Genomic DNA, 27675 nt, shown 5'->3' with positions numbered 1-27675 from the left:
TGTACTTGTATTTAATGCCAGGAAGCATTTGTTCATTTCAAGTCGGACAACTGAGCATGCTTGTACAACTCAAATCTCGCGCTTTTGTTGGCAAATACTGACAGCGCGCGTCGAGCTGGGTTGTCCTTAGCAACAGCCAAGCAAAGCTGACGTCACGCTTCTAGCGGCAAATCGATCCTGTCCACGCTCGTCACAACACGCACCTATTAAGAGTTGTATGTTTTAAACGCTTTATCCAGGTATGTCCTCGCAAATTCCTTACAACTGATAACTTCTGACCACGTACGTTAATAGCCGTGACATTTTAAAAGAAATCGCCCAGTTTAGTTTTCGTTGTATTGCTTAGTTTTTACCTGCTACCTTACCTGTAATCAAGGTAATCCGACAGTTATACGAACGTTTTTCCAGGACCAGAGAAATAGCTTTGCGTGCAACAACAAGACCACAAGCATGGCGGCCACACGAAGAACTGAAAACGAAATGAAACTGAAATGTTCTAAACAGCTGGCTAAAGCAACAGATCCTTTGGAGAAACTGCGATTGAAATGCCTTGCTCGAGGAGCTAACGGAATCAAGGGCCTGGCCAGGTAAGATAACCTTCCCATTTTAAACAGTACCAGAGGAAGTGAATATCTGCCCATGAACAGAGATATGACAGCCTCGGCTCGATCATAGGATCTATTAGCACCGTTGAACAATATATATTTACTTTCGTTCTTATACAAACTGATGCTGTACATATGACAACAGATATTAATTTATTATGTAAACATAGAGAGGAGGGGTTCCATGATTGACACATACCAAACTTGGAAAAACAAAATTATTTGTGTAGTGGTTCAGGGTGGGGTTGACAGTGCCAGACATGACACTTCACCCAGTGCAAATTTTTTCATTCCCTTGTGACCACTTTGCTGGCTTAATGGTGAGAGTGTCCACCTCAAAGGCAGAAGATCTGAGTCGGATCATACCAAAGACCAAAATGGTACTTTTTGCTGCCTTGCTAGGCGCTCAACTCTGAGCGGTCAATGCAAGAAAACAGGACTGGATGGCCCGATGTCAGTATTGTGTGACTGGGTGGAGTGTCTGGTGTCCTCAGCATGATACTTCAGTGACAGCGGCACTTTTACGGTATGCACTCACCCTGCCACAAGAAGACACGGTATATGTCTATGCACTTAATCGGTCTTCGTCGTCATGTGACTAAAAAGCACAGGCTCTGGTGTCAGTATGGTGTGACTTGGTGCAAATGTCAGGTGTCTTTGGCATGATACTTCAGTGTGGCAGCACTTTGAATGCATGGGCTTGTCCTGCCACAAGAAAACACAGTATGTTTGTATGCACTTCATCATCATATGACTCCATTGTTAAGCACGATGCAAAAAGCCAAGCACGCATACTAAATTTGCCAGTGATAAGAACACACATCTAATGACTCCTCATGGCCATATGACTAAAAGCAATGTTAATTATGACATAAAACCCCATGCATACATACGTACATTCAGTCCTTTTGCAAAACTCAAGTGGATCATCTAGAATAGATCATATTCAAATTTTTCCCACGTATAAATATTGCTATTTTCAAAAATGTAGTTTCAATTATAATGAGCTAGATAGGGAATTAGGAGTGAACACGATCTAATATATTTTTATACAAGTATTGTATTATTGTCAGTATACTGTAAATCTTCAGCCTTTTCAACCATTTTCCAATGGATTTTATGCATATGAAAATTTCTTGTATCACTGAAGACACATGCTTTATAAAATTCCAGATTATTTCTCTACACCCATAGTTCTCTCAGAATGTTTCAAAATATTGGTTACAGTGGTGGTTAAAAAGTTTGAAGAATTAAAGTATTGGCTGATAACTTGGACCAGATATCGATAGATGTTTTGCCTAAAGATTTATATTATAGGCCAATGCTTTTGCAATCACTGCAGTTTTATGCATTTTCGAAGCACTTGCTTTTTGTTTACATACATAATACTCTAGTTGTGAGTTAATTATTTTATATCTCACTGTTAAGTTGTTATTGTCTGTCCTGCACAATAAAGGATTCTCTGAAAAAATATGCAAATTCTCTTGTTTTTTTTCCATTGTATCTATGTTTTTCCATTAAGTTAAGCTTATTCGTGGATCAACAGGTTTGTTTTTTTGTCCTAATGTCTTTAAATTGGTCAAATTTTGCACTGTACGGATTCTTGAGTTCTCGCTGGTTTTCAATTTGCTTTTACTGAAGTATTGATTTTTTGAATTCCGATCTCTCAGGGCATTTAAGATCATGGATGATGATGAGAACAGATCACTTGACATAAAAGAGTTCAAGAAAGCCGTCAGTGACTATGGTGTGATCATGGAGGATGAAGACATGCAGGAGTTATTCAACAGGCTGGACAAGGATGGCAGTGGATCTGTCGACTTTGATGAATTCCTGAAAGCTCTGAGGGTAAGAAATGTTATCACTGAGCTGTGTTAAAATCAAGTTTTGATTTTGTAAAGCTGAGCCCCACATTATGACTCCGTGGGAAGGGAGTTAATGGCCAGTAGCAGGACTCTTATGCTTTGTTGACATCAGACGTTCCTATCCCAGCTCATCATAATGATGTCACACTGAAGACAGTATGGTACAGCTGAAACTCATTCGTAACATTCATGACACCAGCACCACATCACAGGATTAAAAAAGGTCACATGTACAGTTCAGTCATCCATCTTCTTGACAGATTTATGACAGAAAGCCATAACTTAAGGTAGTGCTTCTGAAATTATCAGTATCTTTGGTGGCTGTAGCTATACGACAACAACAACTGAGCTCATGTAGAAAGCAAGGGCATTGTTTTTAAATCTTACAAATGATTCAATGTCGTTTTAGCCTCCAATGTCAGGAGCAAGGAAAGCCTTGATCATTCAAGCATTTACAAAACTGGACAAAACAGGAGACGGATTCATTACCACTGAGGATCTTAAAGGAGTCTACAACGTCAAAAAACACCCGAAATATTTGAACGGCGAGTGGTCAGAGGAACAGTGCTTGCGTCAATTCCTGGATGTGTTTGACACAGTGAACAATAAGGACGGAAAGGTAAGCTTGATAGTTTAATCTGTTACAAAATCAGGCCACTGTTATAATTTTATGCCTTACAGATGGTAAAATATCACATGTGACAGTCTTTCAGTTTGCAGTTAGTCAAAGTTCAGCCATTAAGTTTTACACCATCTTTCAATGCCTGAGCTACCATAAATGTCCTAAGACTGTGTCTCAAAAGTGCAGTTTTAGAGGCAAATAAATGTTGTAACATTGCTTTTGGTGGTGAAACTGGCTTTTTTCCAGTAAAATAGTATCTTACGTTCTAAGATGAAAAGAACTCCATAATCAGGCTCAATGCGCAGCTGAGGCATGGGTAGAATTTCAGGTCATACCATAATATAAACATAAACATTTTCTGAAATTTTTGAAACTGCTCAAAAACTGAAGAAGAGATGATTGTGAAACTTGGTGGAGGATAAAGACCTGTAAACAATCTTTTAATATATCATTGTCTTGTGTAAGATAGTGTTTATTAAGTGTATCAAAATGATGTGTCGGAAACAAGGTAAATATTACTGTATTTTCTTTTTTCTTTTTTTGACTTATGTTAAAGATAATCATATACAAAGTCTTCTTATACACAAAAGAGATATTGCTCAGATATCAGGTCTTGTTAACTATTTTGTTATTTTCACATATTGAAATATCTCGTCTCATATAGTTATGCTCATAATTAGCGACTGTGAATTATGTTTAACTATGGAATATTTACATAAGAAGACATGCATGAACAGCTTAACTTGGTGCTAGGGCAGTGCTTTAGCTTTATCATTGAAAAATATGTACATATTTTCATATGCCTCATATCTGCCTTGATTATGATATAGCTGTGTTGACTTGCCGTGATACTGCATGATAATTTTTGCCATTCTCATTAGCTGGTATATTATCAGTGGCTGTGAAATGCCAACATTAACACTGTTTTATGTAGTGACTGTAGCAATAGTAAGATCAGTTTTCATCCTTGCAGGAAGTATGATAGTGATTCAGCGTTTCTTTATTAGGGTCGTGCTTTATTTTCTGCTAAAAAAAATGTTCTTGACATGAATACATTTGTCACGGACTTGATCTTGATATCACCCTGCCCTAAGTTCCACTAAATACTGATCCTTCATTGGCCTAGTGATCTATTTCTAACGTGAACTTTGATTGCGCTAATATTTAAAATCTAATAAATGATGTAAAAATCGCATTTACCTCTGTATGCCTGGTATATTGTATTGAAGTCATTTAGTGAGAACCATTATATGATTCAATAATTTCTGTTTATCTTCCGTTTTTATACCTGAATAATTGAACTGCACATGCTGCATAATTTGAATAATAATAATTAACAGCACTTATATGTGAAATTATGCTTACCTTTATGCAACTCTGTTCCAAACAGGTATACGGCATACAAACTCTGAGTAAAAACTACATTGCCCTCTCTCAGAAATTCAAACTTTCATCTCAAGAGTGGGCGGAAGTTTACGTACCTGTTCAAATCAATTCCATCTCACAAGAACTATAATATCAATACTTTGACTAATCAAAATTTCAAGAATGGGGAAATCTACTCACCTACATGACTTAATCTGAATTCTTCCTTAACAGAATCAGACTTTCACTGGGGTATTAACTGAATAACCCATCTCACCAAAATAGTGATTTCTTCTCACCAATATGTATCGCTCAGCCCCAAGAGTGAAAGCACCTTTGTACTTGAGCATAGACACATTTTGGTCCAAACTCAGTCTTCAGTCTCATGAGTATTATAAGAGGTGTATTTTTTTAATGCAACGCAGTAAAATGTACTGGCTATCTCCTGGTAAACCAAAGGTCGTAGGTTCTATGATCAAATTGGGTGAGACCAATCCCGATGGCTCAATTGGTAGAGCGTCCGCTTCGGGGGCCCTAGATCCAGGGTCAATCCTGGGTCGGTTCTGACCTAAGACCTTAAAAAATAAAGTTGTAGCTTCCTTGCTTGAGGTTCAGCGTTAAGGGCATAGTGCAACCACTGGTTGACCCATACCAGTATATTGGCTTGGGTGGGGTGGCTTAATAGCCTTCTGTAAGTCATTTCAGTGAAGCAGCACTAGATAAAAGAGCGGTGGAAATCTATCTTGTAACAAGGAGGCACATTGCATGCACTCAAAGGATTCCTTCGTCGTGATATGAAAATTTGTTAAGTACGACATTAAACCCTAAGCACTCACTCATGCAATCAAATTGGGTGACTCTGTCAGTTACATAAATGTACAGTAGTCAGTTCTCTGTTTGCATATCATTATCTCATCTTGTTCTGTATGGAGTAAATACTGACATTCGTGTAAGCTGACATGACACAGTCCTGTTTAGTGTATCACCAGAAGTGACTGAGAACACACAAAATATCCGGTGGGTACATAAAGAGTGCTTGGGACTTTGGTAAATTACCTAAAGTTTCGCCCTGCGACTCGGAAAGTGTGTCCCAGGATTCTTTGCGTAGGCTGTGGTTGTTACTGACAGAGCGCCACAGGAGAGCATCAGGTGTGGTCAGAGGACTATACTGACAGTTCAAGAATGTAATAAACAAGCTCATGCTTCACTGAGCAGTTTGTCAATGCTCCTACCACCAACAGTTCATGTTTTCCTCAGTTTTTTATCATAATAATTTTAGTACATGTACTTCTGAACAGGTTGATTGTTTTATTGTCGTTATTGTATGATAAATGCGAATTTGGGAAAATGTGATCAAGAATGTCTAAGGATGTGAAGAGTCATGACAAATATTTGTTTTCAAACTGCATGGCTTTAGTGTTTACAAAGCTGTAGCAGAACTTAGCACACCACGGATCCATGCTTACAGACTAGGCCTACCAGCAGACAAGATGAAGATGTCAAATTGTGATCAAAATGACACCTACACACGTGCATTTGCACCACTGCAGCCAAACGTTTCTTGTTCATTGTGGCATAATTTGAAAAACTGTCAACTTCTGCCCATATTTCGTGAACAAGAATACTTAATTTAGGTAATACTTAATGGAGTCTTCTCAGATGAAATTTTAGTCATACAGATTGGTGTTATCTACATGTAGATACAAGCCACTTACATTCACAGGACACAGCAATTTCCACGTGCCTACCCATTAATTACGGGAAAGGGCAAACCAATAATCTTATCTCTCGCTGTCGACACATAAATTATGTCTTGGCAAAACTGTATACAGGAAATCATTAGACATTTTGTTTATAAAGCCAGTCTGAACTCCTAATGTAATAACAACTCAAACAAATCCTGTCTCCCAATATGCCGGACTTGCACACAGTGCTACTGAAATGGGGTAAAAGTAAATCCTGGTAGGGCTAGTTCTCCAAAACCTTGCGTGAAGTACGTTTTCTGTGTTTAATGGAGGTCCCCAATATAGAAAACCCTGGAAAAGGAACTTTTCTGCAATAGGAGGACAGTTCTCGACTGTAAAGAAACAAAATGTGCGTGTAGACTGACATGCCAAATTGGAATTACACAAACACAGGAGGCTGATGACAGATTTTCTCATTGAAATTCTCTTTTAGCTGAAATACATTTGTACACTTAATCATCGCATAATGAGAGCTTTCACCACACAACCGTTCACCATATAACGCTGTGAAGTGACTTCCATGTAGGCCTAACTCAAACAATCCGCAAAATGTTAAACAAAGTCCGTGTAATCACAAAGCCTTCTATATCAATACATAGTTTGTTGACACCTCCTACAACACTGTCTGAGGAGCATGGAAGTGGAAATGGGAAATGTTTTTGGTCACCATAGCATGTTTAGTGTAACCCCTGTAGAACACATGGATGCAAACATGACCATTTCAATAACTCTGTGTAATGTGATACTAACTCATCCAGAATGCATATCGTAGCAATAACAAACTGAAAACATAACTTAGTAACAATAACAAAAATAATAATAAAAAGAATAACAACAATAAAAAGCTTTATATCAGCAAAGATTTATAGTAAATCACACTGTAGTATGTATGATCAGTCTTTCATTTTGAGTCGGTAGATTAGTCTATCACTTGTTCCTCTCTTGATCAATATTTCATCTTGAGTCAGTAGATTAGGGTATTACTTGTTCCTTGCTTGATCAGTATTTCATCTTGAGTCAGTAGATTAGTCTTTCACTTGTTCCTCTCTTGATCAATATTTCATCTTGATTTAATCAGCAGATTAGGTTATTACTTATTTCTGTTATTTATTATGATTTGAGCTTTTTTTTGCACACATATATCACAGCTTTGCTTTTTTTGTATTATAGATGATTTTATTCTTTGTAGGTGACAAAAGAGGAGTTCATGAATTATTACTGTGGTGTGAGTGCTTCAATAGACAATGATGCCTATTTTGACTTGATGATGAGAAATGCCTATAAGATCTAGACTGTCAGTAGAGAGCCCAGCTGCACCGTTGCACCGACTACAGCACCGTCTCCCCAACCTCTTACCTGGCACACCACCTGTGTAATTAACATGTCACCTGGTTTATTACTCTCTTTGTCTTTGATGGTCGAATTAGTATTACGCCTGTTTGATCATGTATTACCTGACTTCAGTGGATTAGTTTTCCAGCCTTACACAGTATTTGATCTCAGGCATCCATGCAGTGAAAGAAAGAAACATTTTCTTTCAGGCCAAACCAATGTTATTTTGTGTTTTATAGGTGACTTGACACTACAAATCCAAAAACAGAATTAATGTGAAACTGAAAATCCACTTTTTTATTTTGGTGGATCTCTTTTTTTTTTATCATTATTCCTGGTTTTAAAGACTTTCCATCATGTAAATATGTCTGCATGTCAAAAAATAGCATACGTTTTCCATGATTTTTTAAAAAATTTTTTCATACGGTCCTCTGACCTTGGAAAATGTTTCCCTCAGCCCGTAAAACAGGAATTTAAATTTTGGTGTGCCAAGTGAGTACAGAAATACTGAAATATTTGAATTTCTTTGTCACTTCAGCTATCAGTCATCACCTAACTCTGGAATGGCTCAGAGAAAGATCACTTGTCTTTTACTGTTAACCTTTCAACAGAGCTGAGGAAAAATTCCCAGAAGCATTGCTAATTTGGTGCTCGGCAATGTCTTTTTTATTTTTTTAGTTCTCAGATTTTGTACATATCTGAGTGAATTCCATATATCATCTGTGATTTAAATGCATAACGGTAGGGGTAAAATGTTTCCTTGAACTGCTATTGCTATGTTGTTTCTTAAACTGTGTATGTAACTTAAGTTAATCTTCTATTTTCTATACTACAACTTGTTCTGTTTGATTTTTTATTGCTCAAAAATAATGATATGTGCTAAATAGGTTAGCCCATGATTGATTCGGACAACACAACATTGTATTTCGTCTTACCCTCAATGCAGTGTTGAGTAGACTTCTCAGTCCTGGGCTATCCCATCAGTGTTTCAGAGAAAAGGTATCATTTTGTAGACACATGTATGAGGTAAACAAGTATTGCACTGAAATGTACTAAATGTACTTTTATTCTCAGCTTGAATATGTTTCTTCCATGTTGTTTGCTAGCTACATACACTTATGTAAAGAGTGGATTAGAATTTTGCTTTTGTGGCTTTTGAAAGTGTATCAAGTTTATGTTTTGGTTGTGTCAGCGGCAATTTATTTCAGATTATATCTGCAGTAAGCATAGAGGCCTAGCATGCATAAGGTTTGGCTTGGTAAAATTAAAGCGATAAAACAAGAACTTGATGAATAAAAGAAAACGACCATTTGTTGAGACACTAAAGTTTTTCTCGATATAAATGACTTTGAATACAATGATAATGTGGTTATGCTGATATGTGCATTTAATATTCATCCATCAGCCAACTGGTAATCTTCTTCTGTGGAAAGAATTTTCTGAAAAATTTTAACTAATGCAGTTTATTGGAAGCTTTGTTTGGAAAAAAAAGGGTATGCTTTATTGCATGCTATACAGTGCAGAGCTTCTCTGGCTTATTACGCATGTTTTGTTGCTAAACCATATATGTTCTTTTTACTGGCCAGCCACCTCTTAGGAGAACAGCTTTTTTTTTTTTTTTTGGCTAGTTCAGCCTCTCATGTTTTTAGTATACATATTTTTATTACTGGTACTATGATTGTATGGGTAAGTTTATGGCTGCCAGTAAAACCGATTTTATTTATCCTACATATTAATGTGTATTTCAGTGCATGCAGAGGTTTATAGCCTCTACTAGAGTTAATAAATCACCTAGAAGTCATTCCAGTTCAAAGCTGTATTAAAAATTGTATTATAATTGTTTTAAGGAGACAATAATTAAATGTATAAATTTGTTTGTTGCATTGATGAACAAGCAGAAAATACATGTAGCGATTATCTGAATTTTGTTGTTGTTGATGTTATGACATTGTTTTCTTAATATAATTAGTTTTCTCTATATAATTACCACCTTGACTAATTATTGCAGGTGACTCCTGAGGAATTTATGAATTACTATGCTGGCGTTAGCGCGCATATTGACAGCGATGCATACTTTGACCTGATGATGCGCACCGCTTGGAATCTCTGATATGTGTTGCCTACACTGTGTTGCACGACATTGCACCTCCTGCACTCTACTGCACCTCCTGCACCGTACTGCACCCTGCATGTCAGAAGCACTCACCTGTTCATCGCTATCCCATGAACTGTTCCTTAATGGAGCACAGAATTTTGCTACTGGAGCAGGTGTACAAACATTTAATGTAATCAGGACACTGGATTTGATAATTTTTAAGGTTTTCTGTCATCTTGATCTGCATGCTATATGTAATGAGTTAAGACTTTACCATTAATTATGCAACGTAAAATCTTTAACTACATATTTGTCTGTTAGGGGACATATTGAAATTCAAATGATAAAATGAGCTAGGCAGGAAAAAGAAAATATTTGAAATACCCCTTGCTTATATTAAATATTTTTGGCACATATTTTTGGAAAGAACTGTCCGTTTATAATCAATTGTGGCGATATATCATACAGTATCTAGATTATAATCGGATAATTATGTTTACTGCGATTATTGTACAGGGCAATGTCTAACAGTCCTGGCTATGGGATCATTATACCATTGCTGAGTGTTTGCTGGAAGTAACGCGCAGGCATTAGAAGATCCATCATATAGAGTTTAAAGGGAAATGCAACAAAAACATGTCATGTACATATAAGCATTTTAAATAGGTTTTCGTCAGTTAACCAGCTGAGCAAACTCCGTATATGAATAGGTTTACAGCAAAGTAAACATTGCACCTTTGCTTGTTCTTTAAACTAGAACAGGAAGCAGGCACTTGGATTTCCATTAACATATGCGGCATTAATTTGCGTACAAGAAGAAATGCCCTGTAGCAAGAGCATTACACGGCAGTCATCATCATTGCAAAAGTGCCCTCTTCCTAACGTCGACTGTATTTCAAGATTAATGTCAAGCAGATTTCATTTGGGGCGGCATCGAAAATGAGAGATACATGCAGCGTATCGAAAATTATTCCATATGGCTGTACACATTTTATGTTTTTTCTTTTTTTAATTTAAGCCTTTAAGCGCTGCCTACATAATATAATTATTATAGAATAAACATCCTAAGGCTTAATTCGTAGTGCTTGTTAGTATTATACAAAAAGTAAGGAGCCAGATTTAGACAGTAATGGTCTAGAAGCTTTAGTGATGCATTTTATATAGAACGCATTAACTGTACTTGCTTGGGTGACTTCTTTTGTCGATTAAGTTCCTGTTTTCTGTGTACTTCCTGGATAATTAAAATGTTTAATATGAGTGATTTGCGTAGAAATTAATCCTCAGGTTTTCTATGACGTGGTCTTTTTACTGTTCCATCGAATGTTTCCTCCTTATTCTGTTCTTACCTGGAAATAGCCTGGAGCGATATATTAATGGGGTTAAAATGTGTAGTCCTAAAGGTATTCCAAAGCTTCCCCATTGAGAAACACATACTAATAAATTCAGATCCTGGACCCCTGTCGCCTATATATACGGACGTCGTCTTTATCCATGCATATGAGAGGATTTTTGTTTGAAAGGTCAAAGCTGCGAAAAGCAGTCAGAATTGTCATTTCTACACAGAAATAAGTGACAAAGCTGCTTTTACTCTCAGAAGCACACAAAAGCATGAATTCGATTGAAAGAAAGGAGTCGGGCTGTGTGGTAGTAGGTATAACTTTCGAGTAGATTTGGTGGTGTTTGCAACGCATTGGCGACTTGGGTCCAAGCTTTTACCGTTAACCGTTTTTCTCTTGTATAACACATGTATGTGTGTGCATATGCTATATGTACGTCACCAGTTTGGCCACAACACGCTATTGCAAAAGTAAGAATGGGCAATATTGAACAGGCGGGAAAGTTTCCTTTTCTACAGCGCGCATCGATGACACGACACTGCGATGCGATGGAACATGGCGACAATACAACATGTAGTTCCTTGGGATAGGAGTGAAGTGAACGCCATTAGGCTTCAGAAATTTTGACATAAAATATTGCTAGCTATTTCATTTTGACATAAAATATTGCTAGCTATTTCTGCTAAAATTAAATGGGGGTAATGCAATTTATTTTATTTATTTGGAATAGGTGTATATTCAAGAATTTGCATTTTTCCGATGGCGACCATGCGTATAAGGAGCGGAAGGCGAAACCGCGGGAACTTTTGATTTGATCACACAACGACACTTAGACCTATACATCATGGGGTTAACTTTGGAATGGTTGCAATAAAATCGCGCTGAAACTCATCAAATGCAGTCAATTTTCATCAAATTTATGGTCGCGTTTGGATGAAACCGGTTTTGCTCTTAAAGATGACCACACCATGGTGGAGGCTGTGTATGCAGCTGCGGGGAACGTGACAAGTCGTTACTACAACAATGACGATGTCTATAACATGTTTGTCAAGCACAGTCATGCTGATGAATCACTGCGGATTTAAGAAAGTCTGTCCTTTACCTTTTGCTGTGTTCATTTATTGATGAGCATGTTGCCAACGGAAACCCATAGGCCTACACCTACAAGACAGAGGCACAAAAAATTTATATGCATGAATCTCAAAACTTGTAAAATATGATCTGTGTCAGACAAAAAATTAAAGGCGCGGTTTAATGAACTGATTACGGTCTAGTCCGAAATTGCTATAATTGGTTAAAACCTTCATTCACCCAAAAGTAGGTAGGGCATCTGCACATGTACTTCGGGCAGATCTATGGTCATTTAGGATTCAAGTTGCAACAGGATGTTCTTAAAGGGATCCTGAATCGATTCTGATTGGCTGATGTGAGAGGCAAGCTGAATTTTAGGTATTGTACATTTATTCAAACGTGACCAAGGCTTTAGGGTTTAACACAGGGAAACGTACCTTCATCTTTAGCCAAATTAGCATCGACTCTGTATCCCCTTAAATTATCACTCTGGTGCTGAACATTCATGACAGCAGAGTGGGCCAACAGGCAAAGATATTTCATCGATGCCACGCGACTCTCGCGTAGGTCGACGTAGCCACGTGTTCAAAATATGTTTATCAAACCATTCCACTGCATGGCGCCTGTAACATGGCCCATTCCCGAAAGAAGACGTTTCTCATAAATTAATTCACGCATTGTGCGTTCGAATCCAATATAATGTTCTTTATCAAGCCACTCCACTGGCCCTTTTATAGACCCTTGTTGAAGACCAGACCGCTTCATGCCAGTCATGCCAAAAACTTCAAAAAATACTTCTTGTTGCTGCCTCGCTTGGCGCTCAGCTCTGAAAGATTTAAGCAAAGAAACAGGACTGGTTGGGTCGGTGTCGGTCCAAGGTGACTGGGTGGGGTGTCATGTCTGATGTCTTGGGCATGATACTTCAGTGGCGGCAGCACTTTGGTGGCATGGACTCGCTGTGCAAAAGGAAGACACAGTGTATGTACACACACGTAGAATGACCCCTACTGAAAAACTGTTAAGCACGACGTAATATCAGATCCACACATGCAAGCAAATTCTCGAAAGAGGAAACAGTGAACACGAGGTAATACCCCATAAATTAATACCCCAAATGTATATGTTTCTCTCCATAACTCTGGCAACTGCGTTGCTCGATAAAAGTTACAAAGCACCATACCAACTATACCACTGTGTACTAGAGCGTGTGGATTCAGTCCTATATTTACTTACACTGTACAAGTGGACGGTCCATGCACACCTGCCAAGAGACAGTTTCCCTGGGCGCTGTCTGGTTTGCCCCACCCTTTACTATACCATGGGCCTGTTGTACAAAAGTGTATTAAAAGTTAAGCAAGGCTTAAACTTTAATGCCACTCTTTCCCTAGGAAAAAACAAATGGACTTTAGTCCAAACTAAAGTTAATACCAGTCTTAACTGCTAATGCACGTTTTGAGTAACTGCATGGGCCCAAAGCATCAGCCTGGTATTGACGATTCTGTCACTCGGAGTTGATTGATTGTTATTGATTATTGATCATCTCGTCCAAATCACTGATATAGCTTGCCTTGCCATTTCTTGTGGATTGTATCCCAAGGCTAGCTGTGCCCCCCTCCCCACTCATCCCCCCCCTACCCCCGTCGATTCCATGTAGATGTATACTGTTTTGAATCATATCCCCGCCAAACAGCTTTTGCCCCACAGGCCTATCCCACGACACGTATTGCCCCCTTTGATATCATGAGTTATTACGCCATGCAATCAAGCTTGCGCACTTCAGATCCTGTAACTCTTTCTCCGTGCAAGTATACACTGAGACTGCTTCGATGGCCTGTTGGTTAGAGCGTCCGCCTCGAAGTCGGAGGACCCGGGATCAAACCCGAGTCGGGTCCTACCAAAGACGTTGAAAATGGTATTTGTCACTGTCTCGCTTAGCGCTCATCGCTGATGTCAACTGGGCTATGAATAATTTAACTGTATTCATAAAGTTATTATTTTTTATTTTTTTGTTCATATATATATGCATTGTTCTTTTCTTGTTGATATTCCATAATTTTAAGCGAGATCTAATCGTGGGACATAGTTTTGTGTGCATGCATGCGTTCAAATTTTTGTCGTTCAATGAATTAAACATCTTAGACTATATTTGCTATCAACATTTTTCTCTTGTATGCTCTCTAGATCTAACTTAATACATGTAACAATATTCTCTCTAGAAATTTGTACAAAATTATTTAGTTCTTACAAGGTAAAACGATACCTCTGAGATAATCAAGATCTCATAATGATGAGATCTACAGAAGAGCATTTTAAATGGCTGTTGCTTCTCTGCCACGTACATACGCATATATAAATTGGTCGTTATATTGTCATGAATCTTACGTCGGTTAGAACTGATTTGTAAAACGGGCCCAAAACAGATCACATGCAAGGTCACTAAAGCAAAACTAGATTAAATGAACGTTATAGATGAATGTTATATAGTTTAATTTATTGAACAGTTTACTTGTTGTTGTTGTGTATAGTAGTCTCTCTAGAATATACCAATATGTTTATTTGGCACCTGTCGTATCTTGCGTCACTCTCTTTATTTTGTCCGCTTTCAGATCACCAAAGAAGAGTTCATGAACTACTATAGTGGAGTTAGTGCTTCAGTCGACAGTGATGCTTATTTCGATCTTATGATGAGAAATGCCTATCATCTCTGACCTTTGACCGTGCAGACCACGCTAAAGTTGCTACGTCATTCGTTACTTTGTGACGTGTTACGCGTCACAGTCCTTCACCTGTATATACATGAATTTTTATATAAGAACTCATAGCATTTATAATTTATTGACCATTTATTTCAAATTGGTGGCATCCCGAGTCTTCTGAAGAGCGTGTATTTCAGACCACAAGCACTGATATCACAGTTTTCAGCCCCTCTTCCCTTTAACCACATAGGGACCTCCATGGCGTAGTGGCCAGCGTTCCAGCGCAGCACAGTAACCCAGGAGCCCGTGGGTTCAAATTCTACTCATGCTGGCTTTCTCTCCGGTCGTAAGGGAAAAGGTCTGTCAGCAGCATGCGAATGATTGCCCGGTTTACTCCCCTCACAATGCTACCTGCCTTGGTCTAAGTGAAAGATTCTTGATGACGGTGTAAATACCAATCAAATAAATAAATAAAGAAATTTAACCAACTAAAAGTATGTTTGATTAAAAGGAATGAGTATGTGCGGGTAGCACTGATATAACTGGTTAAAAGGAAGAAGTACACAATTCTGACACCAGTGTTTCTGTCAGCATCGATTCAAGAGACATTTATTTAATTACTCGTGTATACAGAGCTTACTGTTTGGCTGTCCTTCTGTTAGTGGTAAAATGCTTAATTATTTTACTGACTTGGGTTTTTAGACGGCGACTGTCTTATTCTAAATGAATGATGTAAATAAACTGTTGTAAAATGACTCACTCAAAATGTACACACAGCTTGTCTGTTCTTGACTGTGTAATGAGACTGGTTTTTTTTATTGTCTTCAGTCTTATTTATGTTCAGTGCTTCTGCCTCTGTATCTCGTACTTGCCTGTTCTTGTGTGTTTTTTGGTATATGGCTTTTTTATTCAGTATCTGTAGGGGTTGTGAATTTGATATATGGTGCGTGAAGGTCTATACATCCATATGGAACTGTGAAGGTCACACAAGTTTTTACACTCGGAAAAAGGGTTGGGTGTGGTCACGCGTACACGTTTTAATGGGCTGTCACTGGAGAAAATGATCAGGGTACAGGCGAATTAAGCATATAGGGTGAATATAAGCATTTCTACCCTTTTCAGCAAACGAAGCTCAAATGTTCAAAGTTCAGTGCAAGAACACCCGGCGTTGTTTTTACACAGTGGATTCTGACCAGTATATGCCCCCCCCCCTCCCCCAATTGTTTTGGCCTTGAAGCGTTGTCACAAATCTTCAAATCATGCATTGCTCGCAGTATATAGAGAGCGTCTACAAATATAGACCTTCTGAAAATGCGTGTGGCGGGGATACTGGAAAATGATGAACTATTTTGCATGTTTTTATATAAAATTTCTTGTTGCAAGTTGACTATATATAAATCTGCCACAGATTTTTTGGGAGTTCATTTAAATTTCAGTCATTTGGATGCTTTACACCTGAACAACTATGTTCAGTATTAGATCACAGTATTCAAAAAAGTATTCGAATACTACTTACCTCACAAACCTTTCTGTATCAAAAAACAAAAAGTATTTGCCATATACCCTTTGTCAAATACCCGTCAAACATGCAACATTATTTTGTTTATATAACTGAACTGGTGTCCGAAGATTTTTTGTACACGGTAGCTATAGGCCTATATAGTTATGGTGATAGCTGATTGTACTTTGTGAATGACTGTGGCATTTTACCTTTATTTACATTTACTACAACATTTATTGTAACAGTAGTTTGGTGTTTATCAAATGTTTGAATAGGTATAACTATCCCAATACTGTAAGTTACATGCATAGTTATGTGCCGTATAGATGAACATTAAACTAATTTGATAAAATGTATACATTCGTTACTCGATTAGATCATACAATTGAATAAATATTTACATGTATATTATTACTGTGTGTAGTGAACTGGCCTTTTTGCTTTATCAAGCCTTTTCTGTCTTTTGTGTAAATACTGATCCCATAGGTAGAGGGGAGGGGGTGGTGGTAGGAGAGACTCGCACTAAAAGGTTAAAGGGTGAGATATTTGTTCCCTTGGAATGGAGAATGGAGGGAAATCCAAAGTAGGCGTCTGCATGTGTGTGCATGCCACATTCGATCAAACAAGGACAGTCAAGCGAATGAAGCAAAGTAGGCCTATATTTACTGACCTATCGTGCATAAATGAATGCCTTTGCCAGTTCAGCATGCACATGCATATGAGATATTGTTACCAGACACTTACTCCCCTCGTGGAAACCAACTCTCCTGTCCCCCACCCCCGGGTGTTCATGGCGTCTATCTCGCAAAGATGTTTTCATGCCGGTTGCATCAAAATTTATAAAGTTATCCCCGATGAGATACTTAGCTAGAGGTTTGCCATAGAATTGGGTAAATGCCATTCCAATGACTCAAACGAATGCTTTCTTCATTTTTACGACAATCAGTTCAGTAGGCAGTTACCTCCTCTAGGTACTAATTTGATGCTTTTTCATGTACTGCGCATGTATATACATATAACCTGAACACGTTCTAGTTCCGGTTGAAGAGGCTGTTTCTAGCTTTGGATCGTTCGAGTCTGCATTTGATTGATCAAAAAGCAGCTTATATCCAATAGAATAATATAATCCGTCTAACATAATCGTCATCTAACTGTTTCTCTGGGGTTTAAGGATCAGCTGCCTATAGGCCTATACAGATATACGCCTCTATCTGTATGCAGGCTTGTAAGTTATATCATTACACCGTTACCAAAAATACCTGTAGGGAAAATCAAAAACACCCAAGTATAGAAATCAAAAACACCCAAGTATGGAAATCAAAAACACCCAAGTATGGAAATCTAAAACGCCCAAGTATGGAAATCAAAAACATCAAAAACGCCCAAATATGGATATTAAAAACACCCAAGTATGGAAAACAAAAACGTCCAAGTATGGAAATCAAAAACGCCCAAGTATGGAAATCAAAAACGCCCAAGTATAGAAATCAAAAACGCCCAAGAATGGAAATCAAAAACACCAAGTATGGAAATCAAAAACACCCAAGTGTGGAAATCAAAAACACCCAAGCTTTGCGATATCTTGATATGGTAAATATTGGAGACTACATGTAAGCGCAATACATATATATGGGCAATGGCATTTGGCACTTTAAGCCTGACTTTCGCTTCGTTTTATTTTTTATATGATTGTTTACACTCAAAAAGATAATCTGCTAAATTCAACATAAAGTGTTGTCTGAGTTATGCTGGAATGTATTCCGCTACTGCAGCAGATTATTTCGTTAAATATAATACACACATTCTATTAATTCAACATAAGGATTCTGTTATAGATTAACAGGATATTATGTTGAATATGACAAAGTATTATGTTATGACAACAGAATACATTCTAACATCACTCAGGCGACAGACTTTCTGCTAAAATTAACAGATCAAGTTTTTGAGTGTAACGCCATACTCAGGAGTATTTCCCTTATACGATTGGTGTGGGGGAAACCGAAGTACCCGTCGTCAACCATTCACCATTGGAATGTTACACTGGCGAACTTTCCCACAAGTCGGTGAAAGACGAGTAGTCTACGAAAAAATGAGCAAACTGCAACACGAGCATCGTCTGTATCGCTTTATCGTAAGCACAGCCCCATAAGTGCTGCATGAGAATGGATTGGGTAAGCTGCCTTAAGCTGGGTTTGAACCCGTACATATCGCGTCTGTTAGCGATTGAAATTCAAGCCGCTCTAATATTGAACCACGGCATTATCCCCACGTGTTGTTCTTAAACCTTCAGTTATTATAATATCCATAAATGCAATATTCAATCTTTCAAACGAACGTGTTAATTATCATTGGCGTTTCCAAATCATTTAAGATCATTTTATTAATCAACCTTTGGAGTACCTCTAAACACTAACCTCTGGCCCTCTCAATCTCCATGCGTTGCTTCTAAACCTTAATATCCATAAATTCAATATTCCATTGTTCCTACGAACACGTTAATTATAATTGGCGTTTCAAAATCATTCAAGACCATTTTATCAGCCAACACTTCAAGCCTCTCTAAGCACTGAACCACATCCCTATCTTCAAACGTTGCTCTTAAACCTTAGCACCCATGCAGATGCACGCCCTCTATCATTGAAAGAATTGAAGTTTAACAAAGTTGTTTAAAGATATGGATTTAGTAAGATTTAGTATAAGGTTGATTCGGTCGTACACATAAGTTGTCATTTTATCAGGAGAGATGGGTGGGGGGGTACTTCGAACTTGAGCCAGAATTGCACAATTGCATTCGAAGCACAATTTGGATGACACACGACAAATCTTTATAATTTGAGCCATACACAAAATCTTCACGATTTGGGCCACACACTAAATCTTCGTGATTTGGGCTACACACTAAATCTTCGTGATTTGGGCCAAAGTCTAAACCATTATAATTTGGGCGACACGCCAAATCTTCGTGATTTAAGCCACACAATAAATCTTCGTGATTCGGGCCACAGACTAAATCTTCATAATTTGTACCAAGCACTAAATCTTCGTGATAGGCCAACGCACGCCAAATATTATCTTACTGTTGGGTTTGCGAAATGTAAACATGGTATACATAACTTTCTGGTTTAAGTGCTCATTTTAGCCAATATATGTAATTCTAGCAAGAATATTGAGTTTCTTTTTTCTCACTTTGTTACACCATCTAATGAACATCGTTCTGATATCTTTACTTTTCCAAAAGGCTGGTAAAGAAATGTAATATTTTACTTTCAACACTACTAATATTTGTCCTAGATTTTAGATGAATTATGTGGGGATATAACAAATGTGACCAATCTGAATTTGAGTCTTTTTTAGATTCAAACTTTTTAAAGATTTTAATGTGTCGGTTTGAGAGAGACTTCGTTAAGTGCATTTTTTTCTGTACGGGGAAGATCTTGACATTGAGTCACGAAAGGCAAGGGTTTTGTGAACCTCTATATGTGGCAATGTTTGGGTGTTGGTTCTCTATGGGAACTCCAATTTGACCCACCCTTAAACCTGGCGGCCCAATGAAATAATAAAAAAGTAAAAAACAGAGCCACAACGACAGTGTGATAATTGGCAAGTGATAGTCATGTGTAACCGGTGAAATACGACACCTTGGCAATATACCTCATTTAGTGTTAACTGTTCGAGTAAATGCTTAAATACTTGCAAATCTATAACATTTCTAAAGTTTTCAATAGCAGTTCCGCTTTGTTTTGTTGATTTTCTGCGAAAAAGAATGGAGAGAGGACAGTCAAACTTAAACCGGACGGGTGTCGGGGTAGGGGTATTTTGCATGACACATTTCCAAACTTTTTCATGTCCGTTCTTGTTTTACTTTCAGATTACAAAGACCGAATTTGTGAACTACTACAGTGGTGTGAGCGCCTGTGTGGACAGCGACGCTTACTTTGACTTGATGATGAGAAACGCTTACAGATTATAATCGCATCACCATCTTCATCGTCATCATCGTCATGACAAGAGGATGTCGTTGCATGCAGCAGCTCACCGTGGTTTCATCGCCATGGCAACACTATCTCATCAAACATGGTATCTTACCCAAGTTTGGGAAATCGTCCTCGAAATGGTTTCGTTTCCCCCCTTTTTTTTACATCCTGGCGTTTTCCTTTACAGCAGAAATGTTTTTATTGAAATGTATTCATTGTCAATTGTTAGAGCCACTGGAGGTGTATATTTTATTTACACTTTTTTCTCTTTATCACGAGTATATATGCGACTTTGCTTTTGTAGATATGTTCAGCATTGTATCCTGAACTGAAGTTTACATTGTAGATCGTATAAACACATGAATTTTACATTGAAACTGCTGGGCTTCACCAAAGATTTTGGCTACTTTTGCATATTTATTAACTAGTGCTAAATATGACATTTTATTGCAAAAATGATTTGGCGATATTCATCTTCGCCTTCACTAAAACTTGTGTATATGTTAAAGTTATTCAGTATGCATGTTAAATTAGAACTATTGTGTTTTCTGACTTATATTGCCTTTTGACATATGCAAGTAACTTGCCATACAGACTTAGATATCTTATATGTCCCATATATGAAAATACACCAGACAATATTCTCGTCAAACACATGGCATCGTTTACACACACCATGTCCCCTCTTAGATATAGGTCTAGCAATACTCTCGTCAAACACATGATATCGTTTACATACACCATGTCCCCTCTTAGATATAGGTCTAGCAATACTCTCGTCAAACACATGGCATTGTTTACATACATTATTTCTCCTCTTATAGGTCTAGCAATACTCTCGTCAAACACATGGCATCGTTTACATACACTATGTCCCCTCTTAGATATAGGCCTAGCAGTACTCTCGTCAAACACATGATATCGTTTACATACACCATGTCCCCTCTTAGATATAGGTCTAGCAATACTCTCGTCAAACACATGGCATCGTTTACATACACTATTTCTCCTCTTACATATAGGTGTGACAATACTCTCGTCAAACACATGGCATCGTTTACATACACTATGTCCCTCTTACATATAGGTGTGACAATACTCTCGTCAAACTCATGCCATCGTTTACATACACTATATCTCCTCTTACATATAGGCCTGACAATACTCTCGTCAAACACATGGCATCGTTTACGTACATTATGTCCCTCTTACATATAGGTCTAGCAATACTCTAGTCAAACACATGACATCGTTTACGTACACTATTTCTCCTCTTACATACAGGTCTAGCAATACTCTAGTCAAACACATGGCATCGTTTACGTACATTATGTCCCTCTTACATATAGGTCTAGCAATACTCTAGTCAAACACATGACATCGTTTACGTACACTATTTCTCCTCTTACATATAGGTCTAGCAATACTCTCGTCAAACACATGGCATCGTTTACGTACATTATGTCCCTCTTACATATAGGTCTAGCAATACTCTAGTCAAACACATGGCATCGTTTACGTACATTATGTCCCTCTTACATATAGGTCTAGCAATACTCTCGTCAAACACATGACATCGTTTACATACACTATTTCTCCTCTTAGATATAGGTCTAGCAATACTCTCGTCAAACACATGGCATTGTTTACATACATTATTTCTCCTCTTAGATATAGGTCTAGCAATACTCTCGTCAAACACATGGCATCGTTTACATACACTATTTCTCCTCTTACATATAGGTCTAGCAATACTCTAGTCAAACACATGGCATCGTTTACGTACATTATGTCCCTCTTACATATAGGTCTAGCAATACTCTCGTCAAACACATGACATCGTTTACGTACACTATTTCTCCTCTTACATATAGGTCTAGCAATACTCTCGTCAAACACATGGCATCGTTTACGTACATTATGTCCCTCTTACATATAGGTCTGGCAATACTCTAGTCAAACACATGGCATCGTTTACGTACATTATGTCCCTCTTACATATAGGTCTAGCAATAGTCTCGTCAAACACACGACATCGTTTACATACACTATTTCTCCTCTTACATATAGGTCTAGCAATACTCTAGTCAAACACATGGCATCGTTTACGTACATTATGTCCCTCTTACATATAGGTCTAGCAATACTCTCGTCAAACACATGGCATCGTTTACGTACACTATCTCTCCTCTTACATATAGGCTTGACAATACTCTCGTCAAACTCATGCCATCGTTTACATACACTATGTCTCCTCTTACATATAGTCTAGCAATACTCTCGTCAAACACATGGCATTGTTTACATACATTATTTCTCCTCTTAGATATAGGTCTAGCAAAACTCTCGTCAACACATGGCATCGTTTACGTACACTATTTCTCCTCTTACATATAGGTCTGGCAATACTCTCGTCAAACTCATGCCATCGTTTACATACACTATGTCCCTCTTACATATAGGTGTGACAATACTCTAGTCAAACACATGGCATCGTATACATACACCATGTCCCTTCGGACATATAGTTCAGACAATGCTCTTGTCAAACACCTGGCGTCGTTACATTCACTACGTACCTCTTACATATAGGCCTGACAATGTTCTTGTCAAACACATGGCATCGTTACATTCACTATGTCCCTCTTACATATAGGCCTGGCAACACTCTCCTCAAACTCATGGCATCGTTTACATACACCATGTCCCCTCTTACATATAGGTCTAGCAATACTCTCGTCAAACACATGGCATGGTTTACGTACACTATATCCTCTCTTATATATAGACCTTGAAGTACTCTCGTCAAACACATGGGCATCGTTTACACACACCATGTCCCCCTCTTACATATAGGTCTAGCAATACTCTCGTCTAAACACATGGCATCGTTTACGTACACTATTCCTCTCTTATATATAGACCTTGAAGTACTCTCGTCAAACACATGGCATCGTTTTACATACACCCATGTCCCGTCTTAAATATAGGTCTAGCAATACTCTCGTAAAACACATGGTATCGTATACATACACCCTGTCCCCTCTTACATATAGGCCTGGCAACACTCTTGTCAAACTCATGACATTATTTACATACCCCATGTCCCTCTTAAATATATGCCTGGCAATCCTCTGTTAAACACATGGCATCGTTTACACACACCATGTCCCCTCTTACATCTACACCTGGCAACATTCTTGTCAAACACACGGCATCGTTAGCATACACTGTATGCTCTCTTACATATACGCCTGGCAATACTCTCGTCAAACACACGGTATCGTTAGCATACCCTGTATGCTCTCTTACATATACGCTGGCAATACTCTCGTCAAACACACGGTATCGTTATCATACACTGTATGCTCTCTTACATATACGCCTGGCAATACTCTCGTCAAACACACGGTATCGTTAGCATACCCTGTATGCTCTCTTACATATATGCCTGGGCAATACTCTTGTCAAACACACGGTATCGTTAGCATACCCTGTATGCTCTCTTACATATACGCCTGGTAATACTCTAGTCAAACACACGGTATCGTTTTACATACACTAGGTTCCCTCTTACACATAGCTAAACCGGTAATACTCTCTTCAAACACAATCTGATTTTCGTTCATTGCCACTTTTCTTCCACTAATATGACGTGTAAATCATAAGTAGGATGGTTCGTTAGTAACTTGCCAGATGTGGGTGGTTTATCCGTGGACTGCGATTTTATTCACCCACACAACTGACCGCCATCTTATTAATTACAATTGTTGAGAATGGAGGTAAACAACAATGTCTAGTGAATCATTTAGGCCTATTCTTTCTGTACTGATATTTCCCAAAAACTACCTACAGGTATGTTTGTCTTCCCGCCTGCATCTGCTTTCATATGCCTTGCGTCCTATTCCGAACAGTTCCTAAAAACCGTCATTGGCTTATGATGATATTTTGTTTATAGTTTTACGACGTACCAGTACTCAGTTTTCGGCTTTACGAAACAGCCTCTTTTATAGCTAGGGAAACCTCGGGTGTTCTGGAGTAAACCACCAGCCTTTGGAGCGTCAGTGGCGAACTCTTCCATGTTCAAGTGACATACACGCCGCCTTTACGACAAAGGGATAAATTTAATTTTGATATTGTAAATATCCTTATTTAGATAGCAATATACCAAAGGGTCCTGCATATGGCGTATACATATCTGGCCTTGTAGCATTTGTCAGATCTTGCGTTAATTGTGATGACTTTAATCTGCGTCACAAGTTGCTAGTTCAAAAACTAGTTTTTCAAGGATACTCCATCAAACGCCTTCATTCTAAGTTTCTCAAATTTTACAACGAGTATAACACTCTCGTTGGCAGGTATGGACAGAGCGTTCAGAATCTCTGGCGAACTGCATTGTGATCAACCACATAAACGGCGCTGTTATCCCTATGTACATATCTATCACGTACATGGTATTTAACAACATAGAGATCTTCACATATTAACAGGGAAAGACGTTAATCGTCCGTTACTTTTGAATCACAATCTGATCGGTTAGGGTCTGTAACGCTCGTCATTTTCAAACTGTATCTAATACCGCTTAACCTGGGGATAGTGGGCTGTAAAGGTAGCCATGCTAATTACATCAGAATGATGCCTTTATGAACAGCTGCAATTAAAGCGCGACTGAGATACTTCTTTAATTGTTATTTGACATGGAACTCATTCACGGACTGCGAATTTGAACTTTGATATGGAATTCATGCCTGGAATATTCATTGTCTGCCCGCATCATTGAAAACTGATGACCGCTTCTCTCTTGTGTGGTTACCGGCTTTATTTCTTATTGTATAATTTCTTACATACCTTCGTCCTTTGGAGTTAGTGTTTAAACGTTGTTTGAAAATGGATCTTGCGATTATCGACTTACAACGCCCTTTACGGACTACCAATGGTATATGAATGTCGGACTTGACGCTTATATTTATATACATACATCATATTTGTGGAAAGCCAGTGATTTTTATTCATTTATTATTTGATTGGCGTTTACGCCGTACTCAAAATTATTTCACTTATACAGGGCGGCCAGCACTATGGTGGGAGAAAACCGGGAAGAGCCGTGGGGAAACCCCACGACCATCCGCAGATTGCTGTCAGACCTTCTCACGTACAGCTGGAGAGGAAGCCAGCATGAGCTGGTCTTGAACTCACAGCGACCACATTGGTGAAAGGCTCCTGTGTCATTACGCAGCACTTGCGCGCTAAGCAAACTGAGCAGGGATGTCCCTGCCAGTGATTTTAAGTAAACATCATGCAAGGCCACACGAGAGCACCGTCGACAGCTTAATGTCATCAACGAAATAAATAGATAACTGACTCATTACACGCTATGATATATCTGTACTGTCTCTTGCTTTACTGAATTTCGGTGTACCGAGACAAGTTCACCGATGTATACTTAGGGCTTTGCCTTCTTTTTCAAATATACATGTTTACTCAAATGGTGTAAAGTTAATATATGTAGAAAATACTGCTGATGAATATATACCGATGGCCAATCAGATATTTTAGTCCATAACTCAGCTATGTACAATCAGTCTATTTACAGCTATATTATAACATTATACATACATACATACATACATACATACATCAAAATCGATCTACAAGCTTGGCAATTTACCTGCTGATTTTTCGTTATGCATTGTTGCAATCTATATATGTGTTACAAAAAATAATATGGAATTATGGAGCAGGCTGCGGTCTGGTGGAAATAATTCCATAGAATAGTGTTCCATATATATTCTGTATATATATGTTAAGTTTTGCCACATCCCAGTCTAAATAAAGTGCATTTTGATCATAATGACTCAAACACTGTTTTATATTTTTTGTTTTTCAATGAATGGTGTTTAATGATATTCTCCAGAATTGCTCAGTTTGCTACAGGTGTAATGTTTATAAATCTAGATGTTTCGGTGACGAAATCCACAATGCCTTGAGTAAACCATTACTTGTTTTGGGCCAGCTAACTGAAAAATCACCAACACGCGACTGTAGTATATTTCACCATGATGATGTAAGACCGTTCAAAACTGTTAAAAAAAATTAAAAATACATAGATTTATTTATTAATAGCGTGAGCTGGATTCGAGCCTTCGATCGCATTGGCCAGAAGCCAGTTGGCTGAGTGATCTTTGGTCAGTATTTGTGAAAACCATAAAAGCCGCCAAGTGCAATACCTGTCTGGTGTCCCACTTTATCTACACGTGGTTTATACTATGGTCAAGATCATATATTTCCTGGGGTTGAGGAGGACTGGATGGGTTTATGACGATTCACCCTTTCTAACACCTGACCATTCGGGTAACCTCTGATTCACATTGCAGTGGGTAACAGATTAGAGGAGATGAAATCAGACTCACATAAAGTTTGCATGTAACGACAATGTTAAAACTTAGTGCTGTAACTGAGACCCCAAAAATGAAATGTCTCCAATAAGTATTGGTGCCTTCCATGTCATTCCTGGGAAAAAGCAACCACAAAATCTTGACAGGGGATAACCGTCAATCTTTGAAACTTTCAACTTTCATAAATAGTATTAATACACTTGCCGCCGTCGTATAAATGAAATATTCATCATGAAATATATTCATAAATTGATATACCTGTTTGTTTCCCACATGCTCTGTCCGGTTTCCTCACTTCATAATGCTGGCCGTTGTAGTTTAAGTGAAACATTCTTGAGTACGGCGTGAAGCACCAATCAATTAAATAAATAAAGTGTATGCATGAATGTATGTATGCTTTGAGTTTTACGTCGTACAATTTGACGACGAGGAGTGATTAGGTGTCTGTACACATACTGTGTGCTCTTAGGGCAGGGCGAGTCCACGCCACCAAAGTGCTGCCGCGATTGAAGTATTTATTTATTTATTTATTTGATTGGTCTTTTACCCCATACTCAAGAATATTTCACTCATACGACTGTGGCCAGATTCCGGGGGGAACCCACGACCGTCCGCAGGTTGCCACTGAAGTATCATGGTGAAGACACCACATAAGAATCGCCCCCTCCCCTCATTATACTGACATCGGGCCAACCAGTCCTGTTTCCTTGTTATAACCCGTTAGTGTAAAGCGCCAATCGAGGGAGCAACACTTTCAATTTTTAATGAGCGAGGCATTTAGATGTAGTAGCCACATGTGCTGAGCACCTGGTCGATGTGGTCAAGAGCATTTCTAGACAAACTGATGAGTTTTTGCTTTCTTAAAAGAGAATGATTCTTCAATTCTTTCGCTTACATCATTCCGATATAAGTATATGAATACTTCGTTTTAACTTATTCAGGGACAAACAGTTGTAATTAATACTAATGAAACAACAACGAAGAAAATCTTGAACTGAACTGTGTGTGAATTATGGGACCACTGTGTCATGGCGATTTACGAAAGGGCGTTTAAAAATGTGGGAAAAAA

At 38.3% G+C, this 27675-nt stretch overlaps 1 protein-coding gene across 2 annotated transcripts; it reads left to right on the top strand.

The window, feature by feature from the left end:
- Positions 1-194: 194 nt before the first annotated feature.
- On the top strand, positions 195-10200 carry LOC135470229 (calcyphosin-like protein). 2 transcript variants are annotated; one of them, XM_064749046.1, is made up of 5 exons: positions 195-239; positions 409-587; positions 2276-2453; positions 2880-3089; positions 7392-8348. In XM_064749046.1, exons 2-5 carry the CDS (start codon positions 451-453, stop codon positions 7491-7493), a joined length of 627 nt encoding a protein of 208 aa, XP_064605116.1. In that variant the 5' UTR covers positions 195-239; positions 409-450; the 3' UTR covers positions 7494-8348. The 2 variants fall into 2 exon arrangements, with proteins under 2 accessions (XP_064605116.1, XP_064605115.1); XM_064749045.1 differs by lacking the exon at positions 7392-8348 and adding an exon at positions 9543-10200 and having other exon boundaries at positions 196-587.
- The last annotated feature ends 17475 nt before the right edge of the window (positions 10201-27675 follow it).

Source organism: Liolophura sinensis, chromosome 7 (assembly GCF_032854445.1).
Source record: "Liolophura sinensis isolate JHLJ2023 chromosome 7, CUHK_Ljap_v2, whole genome shotgun sequence".
Classification (NCBI taxonomy): domain Eukaryota; kingdom Metazoa; phylum Mollusca; class Polyplacophora; order Chitonida; family Chitonidae; genus Liolophura; species Liolophura sinensis.
Note: the sequence above shows the minus strand (reverse complement) of the source record. Positions and strands in the feature narration are given on the sequence as shown.

Coding starts and splice junctions, on each gene's coding strand:
- LOC135470229 (XM_064749045.1), top strand. CDS start 451: ATGGCGGCCACACGAAGAACTGAAAACGAAATGAAACTGAAATGTTCT. Junction 588..2,275: donor GGAATCAAGGGCCTGGCCAG/GTAAGATAACCT, acceptor CCGATCTCTCAG/GGCATTTAAGATCATGGATG. Junction 2,454..2,879: donor AATTCCTGAAAGCTCTGAGG/GTAAGAAATGTT, acceptor ATGTCGTTTTAG/CCTCCAATGTCAGGAGCAAG.